The sequence below is a fragment of the Lepus europaeus genome, chromosome 14 (genome assembly GCF_033115175.1).
Source record: "Lepus europaeus isolate LE1 chromosome 14, mLepTim1.pri, whole genome shotgun sequence".
NCBI lineage: Eukaryota > Metazoa > Chordata > Mammalia > Lagomorpha > Leporidae > Lepus > Lepus europaeus.
This window is the reverse complement of record NC_084840.1, coordinates 42,161,041-42,173,047: the sequence shown is the minus strand read 5'-3', so window position 1 is coordinate 42,173,047 and position 12,007 is coordinate 42,161,041. Positions and strand designations below refer to the sequence as shown.

Below are 12,007 nucleotides of genomic sequence, written 5' to 3'. Positions count from 1 at the left end.
ATAAACTAGGATTCGCACTTTGTCCACAGATTTACTCATGGAGATTTTAAATTTAGGATCCTACCCTAAGATTACAGATTAAGGCAAAATTATTTCTCACCATTATTTTTACTGGCCATCTACTTAGATTTTTAAATTGGTTCTTTTCTTGGTTGGTATGAGGACTTGCCATGGAAACACCCAAAACAACAGTAGGGAGGCATATGACATGAGCAAATGACTTAAGAACAGCATATTGTACCTCTCATATACCTGGCATTCCGAAACACAATATTTACATAGCACACAATGTGTTTCCACCAGTGCCCGGAATATATGGAGTACAAAAGAAGTTAAGTCTGTGGTCCCCACCTTCAAGAAAACAGTACTCATTATTAAGAAAACACAATTGAGAAATCCAAAAAGAAAAAAATGAAAGACAATATAACTTTGTGCTTTAAGGTTTTGAACTTTGGGGCAGGCATATTTGCTTCAATGTCGGTGCCACCTGGGATTCCCGTATCTTATATAGGAGTGTCTGCATTCAGATCCTAGCTTTACTCTGATTCCCGCTTCCTAATGTGTACCTCGGGAAGCAGCACGTGATTGCTCAAGTAGTTGGGTCTCTACCACCCACACAGGAGGCCTGGATTGAGTTCCTGGCTCTTGGCTTTCAACTGGCTCAGCCTCAACTGTTGTCGGCATTTGGGGGATGAACCAGAACACGAGAGATTTCTCCTTCCTCCACTCCCTCTCAACTAAATCCGATAATTAATTAATTAATTAATTAATTTGAATGAACGTTTTGTAAAAAGACTTTCTGCTTTGGAGTAATCACATGAGTTAAATATGAGCCCAAAGTTTGCTGAAACTCAAGTTTCCTCCCTGGGTTGTTGTGACGGCGGCCAGCCACTGAACAGCAGCCAAATTGTGAATGTTGTGTCGTTGCCGAGGCACTCTGTTGGCAGATCTAGTGGTGAAATCCTGATACCATGAAGGCAGGAAAGAGGTGAGCTAAGGGGGCAGCTGGGATGGCCTCAGGGCCCCAGTATATGAGTGAGCTCCGAGCTGCAGAGAGACCTCGAGCAGACTTTCCGGGCAGCAATAACACAGAGCAGCAAGAAAAACCATAGAGACTTAAAGGAATGCTGGCTGGCAGGACAGGCTAATCCCAGGTCTCTGACTGGTTCAGCCCCATTTTGTTTTTCAAAGCACTTCAGTGAGCCCACGCCAGCCTGACTGCCACTGTATCCATGAGGTCAGTAGTGTGCTGATGCTCTTATGTTCTAGACAGGCATCGAAATCCGAGGATGCTCCGCTGACAGGTGGCAGAGTTCACTCTGCAGCCATCTTTCCTACACTGCACAATACCTGAGCACAGACCAATCTTACTGTACGTGCGCCTGTTACTACACAGGGAGAGATGAAGGTAGGTAAGCTAGGTCCCCAGTGGCTGCTAGGTGCCAGGTTCCGTGCTGGGTACTCAGTCCAGGGGACGGCAAGTGTTGCTTTCCGTGCTTCCGCCAAGGAGAGGTGGTTCTGTCAGTTATCAGTAGGACACATTGGAAGAGGGAAGGTACTGCATGGGCAGCACCAAGAAGGAAACCATTACATCATCTGATGGCCATGCTGACAGAGGCCTAGATTGGAGTAGAAGAAAGAAAGAAGAAAGAGGATGATGGATATAAGAATGAGCTCATTCCTCAAACATCCAATTAACCCCTTAAGTTAGGATCCTTTGGGAAAGCTGATCAAAGCTAAGGCCCTTTCTGCTGGGACATACACATTGGATTTTACTTAGTTTCAGAAACGACCAGGGTCACAGGCAAAGAATTTCTGCTAAATAGGAAAGTTTTATCAAACCCAATGTAGCAATTGAAAAAGAGGGAGAAGTCAAATTGACTTCAGCATTTGATCCTGGCAGTTTGGAGACCTGGTAAGACAGACTTCTGGGAGTCGGAAGAGGGGATGGTCATCTGCTTTGTTGGGTTTCATCTCTGAGTATCCAAGTGGGCTGAAGAGGTGGTGACTTGGAGGGCTACTTGCTCTGAGATCATTGTTGAAGCCATGAAGTTAGGTGATCTTTCTAGGGAAGAGGGTACAAGGAGATGAAAGCACAGATACAGGACTAGAGAAGTGTCCAGAGACCAAGAACCAGGGCAGTGCCTTATAGCCAGGGGAGGAAGAAATGGGCTGGCCGCCAGTGGTCCTCACTGCCACAGTGGTGACAGGGTGCAAGGGTCAGCTCCAGACTGTCAGGTCCAGCTGAAGCAGCTAGACTCATGGACTTTTCCAAAAGCAAAGGTTCCCATATTAAATAAAGCCAGTGTGTCAATAATAGGAAACCATGCATTTCATACTGCTTAATAAAAAGGGTCTTCAAAGCAATCAAGGAAAATACATAGATTTAAAAATTACACATGGCTTTCAAAAAGTTTTTGCACCCAAATAAACTTATCTAAGTTTATTTGGATTTTATTTTAGTAATCCATTATTATTTTAGTAATCCATTTTTCTATGAAGACTGAGAAGTACCTTTGTGTATTTGTAAAATGGATTCTGATCATAGCAGACTGGATTTTGTGCTGCTCAATCTTGGATGTCAAGAGGTAGTAGTGGTCTGCTGCACAGCGTTTAAAGTGGTCAGGCAGCTGGCTGCTCTCTCAGCACTTCTCTGAAATGGCCAGCCTGGTGGCCTGGGCAGTCCACAGAATCGCTCCATGGTGATGCCACCAGCAATGCTCAGGGCAGCGCTCACTCCCACCTTCACCTTTGGGCTTCACAAATGAGGATGGAGAGCACTCACGAGCCCAGCGCAGCTGCTTCACTCGTCTCCCACTGCTGAGAGCATCCGTGGGCCCTGTGCCTTTGCAGTGTTCTCTAGCGACACGAGCCTGTTCATCAGACTCCCGAGAGGAACGCATCCTTGCCTGGCACTTTAGAGTGCTCTTTGTTGGTTTTTCCCCTCCTTAATCATCTCCCAATTATCCTCTACAAGCTCCGATTTCTGGGGAGAGAAAATTTCCTAGGATGCAGTGCCAGAGGGTCCCCTCCACTTTCTGAGCATTTTGCCTGCTGTACCTGCAGCCTCGGGGTGACTTGGAGCCCTGCCTCTGTCAGCTGGCAAAGCTCAAGGGAATCAGCCCCAGCAGCACAGGGTGACAATGCAGGTCTCGGGCTGCACTCCAGGCGTGGTGGCAGTGGGTGGGAAATGGGAGGAACTGCCCGGGTAGCCTGAGGCCTGGAGCTGTGTTAGCAGCTGCCATCCTGCACACCTGCTGTGTGCCCCTAGAGACAAGATTGCCTCCACATCTCACTTAGTATTCCCCTAAGCCCTCCAAGGTAGCTGGCAATTGTCATCCTCACTTTACAGATGAGGACATTAGCCTGTGGCAAGTTAGTGACAATGTTCAGGGCCAATCAAGATGAGTGTGGAACCCATGGACCATTCCCAGGAATCCCCGGGGCAGGTGGCGCCTGAACAGAGAACTGCAGCAGTGGTGGCTCAGATGGAACGTGCTGTCAGGAAGTGACAGCAAAGGTTGGGATTTTCCCAGGTGTGGGAGATGGGAAGGAGCAGGCTGAGCAGAAGAGGCTGGATTCGCCCAGCCCTGTGGGGCTTGTGTGCAAGTCTGGAGGGGAGGGCTTTGGGCAGCCAGGAGAACACAGACCCCTCCCAAAGCCCAGGGGCTGTGTTCATCTTGTTTTTCATTCTCTCTACTTGAGGCTGCTCTGAATTCTGGGACGTGCTGGCCTCCTGGGGCTGGCTAATTGAAAGATAGCAAACGCCTTGCCCTTGAGCACATCTGATGTGCTAAGCCCTTGTTTTCAGCTGCCTCTCTGAACACCAACTGGACTTTCCCCTGCCCTAAATCACCCCAGGACATCTCACCTGCAGCCCAAGGCCTGCCAAAGTTATTCCAGTCCTAAACCAGTTCAGACTCGCCCACGTGGTTTTGCCCACTCAGTCCCAAGGAAACCTCAGTGAGGACTCTGGGTCGTGCCTCTTCCTTCCTCCCTTGGGCCTCCCGCCTGTCCCTGGTTTCCCCTTGTGACCCTGTGTGGCATAGTGCATCCCCTTGTCTTGGCAGCTGCAAGCAATAAAACTTCTTCCAGTGGCACTGACCTCTCCCTGCCTGTCCCTTCCATAAGTTAAAGCCAGGGACCATCAGTGCAGTTACAGTGGAGACGGGACCTGGTGCCTGCCTGTGTTTGGCTCATTCTAGTAGAAACAACACCCTTTCTTCCTTAGGGCACTTTACTTTTCTTGCCTCTCAGTGCACTGCTACTCCAGAAACTGTCTGGGGTTTGGGTTTTCTTATATTTCTTTATGTTTTCTTCTGGAACGAAGCCATTTTTATGCTTGTTAGGCTGCCTGCTCAGGCCCAGAGACATTCACTGTCCTGTCTTGGTTCTCTGTTGCCACTGTCACAAGTTACCACCAACTCAGTGACCATATTAGCTTTTCGTGACTACAATGAAACACCTGAGACAGCTAACTTTATAAAGTGAAAAGGGTGGGGCCGGCGCTGTGGTGTAGTGGGTAAAGCCGCCACCTGCACTGCTGGCATCCCATGAGGGTGGTGGTTCAAGACCTGGCTGCTCTACTTCTGATCTAGCTCTGCTATGGCCTGAGAAAGCAGTGGAAGATGGCCCAAGTCCTTGGGTCCCTGCTGCTGTGTGGAAGACCCAGAAGAAGCTCCTGCCTCCTGGCTTTGGATCGGCACAGCTCCAGCTGTTGCGGCCAACTGGGGAGTAAACCAGTGGATGGAAGACTCTCTTTCTGTGCCTCTCCTTCTCTGTGTGTGTGTAACTGGGACTTTCAATTAAATAAATAAATCTTTTAAAAAAAAATAAAGTGAAAAGGGTTAGTTAGCCCACAGTTTAGGATGTTCAAGTCCAAGGTCAGGCAGCCCTGTTGGTTTGGGATCTGGTCTGAAGATGCAGGTGACAGTGGCAGAGCAGGTACAGAGGAAGAATTGCACAGCTGGCCAGGAAGCCCAAAGAAATTGGACCCAAACTCGGGCTTTTATCGGAACACCGCAGCAAGAACTGCCTTCCAAAGGCACACCCCCCCCATAGAGACCCTAGGACTTCGCACTGGGCCCCACCTCCTATGGTTCCTACCACTTCCCAACAGCACCACCCTGGAGACCAGGCCTTCAACACATGGGCTTCTGGGAACACTCAACATCCAAACTGACCCCTCAACCCTAGCAGGGACGGACGCAAAGCAAATCACGTATCTCCCAGCACCAGCGGCCGGAAGTCCTGAGTTCAGTGTCCAGGGGGCCGCATCTGTCTGCCGGCTTCAAGGAAGCACGCCCTTCCCAGCCTTTGTGACTTCCCGAGGCCCCCTGTCTCCCTGATGGGTGGCCCTTGCTCCAGCTTCAGAACCAGCAGCATAGGCTCCTCACCTCTCTCTCTCACTCCGACCTCCGCCTCTCGTTTATGAAAATGCTTTTGATACCTCTGAGCCCACTGGGTCACCCGGGAATGCCTTCGCAGCTCAAGGTTCTTAATCACAACTGCCGGGGCCTTTTGCCACGCAGGTTTCAGGGCTTAGATAGTAGCTACCGTGGAGTCCATTGGTCTGTCTACCATAATGACTTTATTTTTTTTCTTTTTTTTAAGATTTATTTTATTTATTTGAGAAAACAGAGTTACAGAGAAGGGGGAGTGGGGAGAGAAAGAGAGAGAGAGAGGTCTTCCATCTGCTGGTTCATGCCCCAAATGGCTACAGTGGCTTGAGCTAAACTGATCTGAAGCCAGGAGCCAAGAACTTCTTGTGGGTCTCTCATGTGGGTGCAGGGGCCCAAGGACTTGAGCCATCTTCTACAGATTTCCCAGGCCATTGCAGAGAACTGGATCAGAAGAGGAACAGCTGGGACTTGATCCAGTGACCTTATGGAATGTGGGCACTGCAGGTTGGGGCTTTGGCCCACTGTGCCACGGCTCTGGCCCTACCATACTTTAAAAAATGGAGGCCCCATGGCCAAAGACTGGTGGTAGCAACCCGAAACAGAATACAGGACTGTAGACTTTGAGATGCCAGCTGCTACTGCCCTGCCCCAGCCCTGGCTGCTTAGGATGGCGCTGACTGTCATCTGCCCACACAGCTGGAGGAGGTGGCGGATGGCGCCGGGGACGCGGTGTCAGCCAGCTCTGCCAGTGACTCACCAAGGAAGTGGGGCAGTGAGTTTAGCTCTGCCTTAGTTGTTTCCTTCAAAGGGGATGAAACCTTGCTTCCAGGGGAGTTCGGGGATTTAGCGTTGATAGGAAGTGCCATGTTAGTTTTCAGAGGAAAAACTCCTAAAGTAAGGTGATCACATCGTGATCTTTATGTAATCACTCTGACTGCTGCACCAGTCCTGTGTGTCCAGCAGGCATTGGCTAGCCGCTTCCTGCGGGCTTGCGTTGTGCTGGACTTACTGAACCCGCAGAACCAGCCTGTGAGGGAAAAGACACCTTGATTTGAAAGATGAAGGGAGCGGGGAGGAGGGCCCGAGGAGGTGAAAGTTGCTCATCATTTGCCCAGAGCCCACAGCTGCTGTGTATCAAAATTAGGACTTCAGCATTCAGGTCAGGGCTGCTGTCCCCTGTCTGGCCTTTTGTAGCGACTCGCGATGAAGCCCCGGGAAGTCCAGGCACCCACCGTGGGATGTGACTCTAAAAAGGCAGAAAACGAACTATTTCAACATTCCGGCTCTCTCCTGGCAACCAGCTGTCCTGCTGAGTGCCAGGCGGCTTGTTCACCCCCTCTGGAATGACTTCCTCAGATCCCCACTGGCAGGGCCCAGCTGGGCACCCAGTCTGCAAAGCTCTCCGTGCCCACCTTGGCTTTTAACTCGCTCAGGACAGGACACGTAGCAGGCCCTTACCAAACCATCTCTTCCCCCTTCCCTGGTCTCCTCACATCCTTAGTACCCTGTTTCTAGCCTGTAGACATTGGCGGGTTTCCATGCTCATGAACTGTAGAGTGACATCGCTATAGATGTTTTCATAGGTTGTTGTCTGGGGGTAAGAACCTGTATTCTTTTGCTTTGATTGGAGGTTAAAGGTTGGAAAATAGAGGAAAGACACGTGAGGATTTAAGAAAGCTGTGTGATCAGATGCTGAAGTTGCTGAGACCATAGGGCCTGTGTGGATGCACAGAAGAAAGTCAGACCTTTGCTCTGAGCCAGGTGGGAGGACTTTGGAGACCCGATACCTCCACAGGACCTCATGCTGCAGCGTTAAGCCCTGAGCATCAAGCCTTTGGCTTTGAATAAAACTCCATCCTAGGAAACAGAAAAGCACAGGGACTTTTGGGAGGAAAGGGATGCCTCAGAGCACCATGGATGAAGGTGGGGGATGTAACGGATGGGTCTGCTTAGGCTCAGGATGGTTCTGTCCATGTGATATATCTGCACAGGTGCCGAGGATGAGGTTCAAGGTCAGGCCCACCTGGAGGATGCAGGACAACCTTCCCAGCCAAGATCTTTAACTCAGTTAGACCTGCAGAGTCCCTTTTGCCACAGTGGGTAACATATTCACAGGTTCCAAGGATTAGGACGTGGGCAGCACTGGGAATTGGAGGTAGAGTTGGACTCCCTGAACTTGCCTCCTGTCTAAACCAATTGTTGTTACCTGGGATCCTGGGCCCCCAGATGCCCATGGCCTAATCTTCTGGGGGATCTGTTTTGCTTGTTAAAGTGAAGAAGAGGCCTTGTAGGTTTAATGATGTGTTTTCATGAGTCACAAGTCCTTTTATAAAAGGATTAGAACTGGACAATTAGGCCTTTTTTCTTTTCTTTTCTTTTTTTTTTTTTTTTTTTTTTTTTTGGACAGGCAGAGTTAGTGAGAGAGAGAGAGAGAGAGAGAGAGAGAGAAAGGTTTTCCTTTTCCGTTGGTTCACCCCCCAAATGGCCGCAACAGCCGGCGCGCTGTGCCGATCCGAAGCCAGGAGCCAGGTGCTTCTCCTGGTCTCCCATGCAGGTGCAGGGCCCGAGCACTTGGGCCATCCTCCACTGCACTCCCAGGGCACAGCAGAGAGCTGGCCTGGAAGAAGGGCAACTGGGACAGAATCCAGCGCCCTGACCGGGACTAGAACCTGGGGTGCCAGCGCCGCAGGCGGAGGATTAGCCTAGTGAGCCGGACAGTTAGGCCTTTTTGTCCATTACATTAACACAAAGTCTTCTGACCTCCTAACTCCTACAGAAGTTTGAGAACCAGTATTCAGGCCCTAATGTTAACTGTCTAGGGCATGTGACACCTTTCTGACCCGCGAGAAGGGCTCTCCCCCTTACCCGAAGAGCATCCCCAGCACCTGGCTCATGTGCATTCTCTGGCCTGTGGGTCATTCTCCTGCCGGCTCCCAGCCTTGGACTTGACAGTGCGTGAGAGCGGAGACCTCTGTCATCTCCGCTGTTGGGATCGGCTTGTGCTGCATCTACAAAGACACTTAGGAGACTGTGGAGCACAGTATGATCCCATCAAAACCCTAGTTAATGTCCAGATTCCCAGGCACGCCATCAGTGGGGCGTCTCTGCGTGCCAGGCCCACCCCTCAGCCTGTCAGCCCAGTGCTGATGTCATCAAGAGATCAGTAGATGCTAAATAGTACCACACTGTGCATGGCCCCCAGTTTGGTGAAATGCCAGCGTCAGAAGAAGGTGTCTAATTCCTGGAGTAGACATCGGAGCTAAGGGCTCTTCCGTACGGCGTGGTCGGTCGTGGTGTCAACGCTCGCTCCGTCGGTAGACACAGCACTGAGGGGAGTGAAGTTTGAGCTGTATTTATTTTAGGGTGGCTTTTAATTTAGTTTAATCAGAATTACTCATAAATTATCGATTAATTACTGTCTGCCGTTCAGTGAAATCTTCTCAGCCATGGAGCCTGCTCCGCTCTGCGATGAATGCCATCCACTGTAATTGTAGGGCACTTTGTCAACATTTAATCAGCGGTACTTATTAATGTGGCATTGATGTGTGGTCGCCATCCCTGCACTATCAATCACGCACGAGCAGCCGGCGCGCACTCGGCCACCATTGCTCTTTGTCACATTAGCCAGCCTCGGGGCTTTCGGGCCAAGCAGGCGGCTCACTTGTCACTAAACCGACACTCCCGTCTCCTCAGTTCAACCCAGTTGTTGCCATTGTTGACTTCAACGCTCACAGCCCTTTGAACTTGGGTCTGGCACAGCTGGGCTGAATGTGACCGGTTCTCTTAATCCTGCAAATCTCTCCCTTTGCTGGTTTCACACGGAGCCTGGCAAGGGTGAGATTCCAAGAGCCTCGTCTATGATTGGATGTCATGGCACGGAGAGCACATGTGTGCACGTATGTGTGTGTAAGAGTTTTAAATTGTTAGACACGGCATATGACCCAGAGGAAACAGTTGTGAACTTTTGGTTTTCCTTGGCTTCCTAAATATTTCTAGAGATTTCATCTGTTGGTGAGGTCTCTACCAATAGAAGCTTACCTTAGGTTAGTAAAAGAGGGTTCATGGTTTTTTCTTCTTTTTTTCCAGCCTCTACGGCAGACACATGCAAGCAAACCCAGAACCTCCCAGGAAGAATAATGACAAGTCGAAAAAGATCAGCCGGAAACCCCTGACCGCCAAGAACAAATAAAGCGTGGCACGGACAGGACTTCCGGCCGCTCTCATGTACACCTCTGTCCTCTCGCTCTGTCTCACAAATAAGTACAATGTGTATGTGGCTTTTATTTTTCTTTCTTTTCACTCTTTTCTCGTGCTTACCACCTTACCTTTTAAGTTCTTTGGGTAGGTGGTAGATTTCTATGAAGTCTTAAAACCATTTCCATTTATTCTTTAAAGTGCCATGGCCAGGGAACAAAGGTCTAATTCAGCTGCAGATTCCAGAGGCAAGGGTTTCAGCGCCTTGAATAGACACCACAAGGTTGCTTATTGTCCGAAGAATAATTAAAATCACGTGGCCTCTTAAATGTCACGGTTAACACACTTCATTCTATATATTCACATAACTCATGAGCATGCTTTGTTAGAAGCCTTGCTTCACCACTGAGACTTTATGTTCATCTGACTTACAAATGATTTTAATAAAATCTTGAATTTGTATCACATTTGCTTCTCGCCTGGAGTAAGAAAACAATGTACATATTTTTGTTTACAGCCCCCCATCCAGCCCCCCAGTTATCTTGTCTAATCTTACTGGTTATAGATGAGCAACTATGAAACTTGCCATAAAAGAAATGCAAAATCAGATCCGAGTTGGTTACTCCGCACATGAGTTTGTGGTTTTTTTTTTTTTTTTCTTGAGAATTGTTTCTAAATTAAGAAGGAGCAGAACAACAAATCTCTAGGAGATTCTGCCAAAGGAATTTGGAAAGCGGCATTCCTTCGCTGAAGAAATGGTGACTCTGCCAGTGGCTGGGAGACAGAGCTGTGAAACGGAGAGAGGAAAAAAATGCAAGTATGTTTTCTGTTGCCGCAGAAAATCTGTTCATATCGAAGCATTCTTCTGAGAGACTTTGATGCCAAGGAAGTTGTGTCAGTGTGCACACCCCAAGCAGCCCCCAAACTGGGAGCTGCAGTCGCAGAGTCATTACACAGCCATTGTTTAATGTCGTGATAGGCAGCTTTCACTCTCATCAACGATAATACGTATGGAAGTGAAAATAGATCGAAGCCGTTGTGTGCTAAGAGGGCTGCCAGCCCAAGAATGCTCAAACAAAAGGCGTATGAAGAGGCAGGTACAATGCAGTGGACTCTGGGAGACAGACCCGTGCCTCTCCCCGGTCATCTCCTTCAGACTCCCAGGGGAGCTCTCACAGCCAGACCTCGGGTTATGTAAAAAGCCAGATGCAAAGCAAAAAGTCTGTAGTCCATTAGCAAATGGAGTCTGCTTAGCAGTGAGAAAGGCCACAGGGCAGTGTGTAAGCGTCTGATCACATCCTGATAGAACCTTGTAGGAAGCGAAATCCCTGGGTGCCTCACCTGTGTGAGGGCAGAACCGGTGTAAGTTTTATAGGTGTAGTGTTTGCCTCAGTCTGAATTTTTTTCCAGTTTGTGAAATTGCAGCAATGCTTCTGTTTTTGATGGGTTGGACTTCACCTAAAATTAAACTAGCAACATGGCATTGGTAAAAAATCTAACAATATTAAGGGCTCTTATGAGTAATTCTCTAAAAATGAATACTTTAGATAGAAATATGGGTAATACACGTAAATTCACAGAGAAGAGCTAGCTTCAAGAAACACACACACACAAAAGCAGACACTCATGAGTAATAAAAAAATACAAATCAAAGCAAAAATAAGTAACACATAGCAACGAGAAATGTGCAAATATGTTCAAGGCATTAAGTGCTAGAGAACATGAGAGACATATTCTTATATACTGCTTTTGAGAATATAAATTTCTGTTCAGAACGGTGGTAACAGTTTGACAATATGTAGCAAAACGTTAAAGTTATGTCCTTGGACCCAGAATCTTTATGCCTAGGAATTTGTCCTGAGGAAAATATCAGAGATGCACACAAAGAGCTATCTATGGGAAGTGTCCATATGGGGTTGTGTCCACAATGGAAACATGAGGAAAAGGCCAGTGCCTACTGATGGGTGAATGAGACAACGAACTATGGCATATCCACATGAAAAACTGCCCCACAGTAAAGGCAAAGGGAGATAATCAAATCATCCAATGAAGGAAAATAGGAAGATTCTAAAAACTAACAATATAAGTATGGTCTCAGTTGTATAAGCAAGAAATTGTCTTTCTAACATGTATGTATAAAGATATTGAATGGAAATTAAACATAATTTTAGGGCTGATTTTTTAAATTTTTTATACTTCTGCACTTTAAATTTTCTGTAATGAGCATATGTACTTTTGTAATCAGAAAACATTAAATACATATTCTTTCTAAATGGAATTGGCATATTATGGTATATTATGTGTTCAAATTAAAAGCATTAAATAACTTCAAGGTGGTTTGGGTTTTTTTTTTTTTTTTTTGTTAGTGTAACTGAAATGGTTTTTCATATCTTCTCATACATTGTTTTTGG

General features: G+C 47.8%; 1 protein-coding gene across 1 annotated transcript in view; it reads left to right on the top strand.

The window, feature by feature from the left end:
- The window catches only part of RSU1 (Ras suppressor protein 1), a 221,433-nt gene extending 211,370 nt beyond the window's left edge, over nucleotides 1-10,063 (top strand). Inside the window, exon 9 of the mRNA XM_062210513.1 lies at nucleotides 9,489-10,063. Coding sequence (XP_062066497.1) covers nucleotides 9,489-9,591 — 103 coding nt within the window. The 3' untranslated portion in view covers nucleotides 9,592-10,063. The remainder of the gene's footprint in view (nucleotides 1-9,488) is intronic.
- The last annotated feature ends 1,944 nt before the right edge of the window (nucleotides 10,064-12,007 follow it).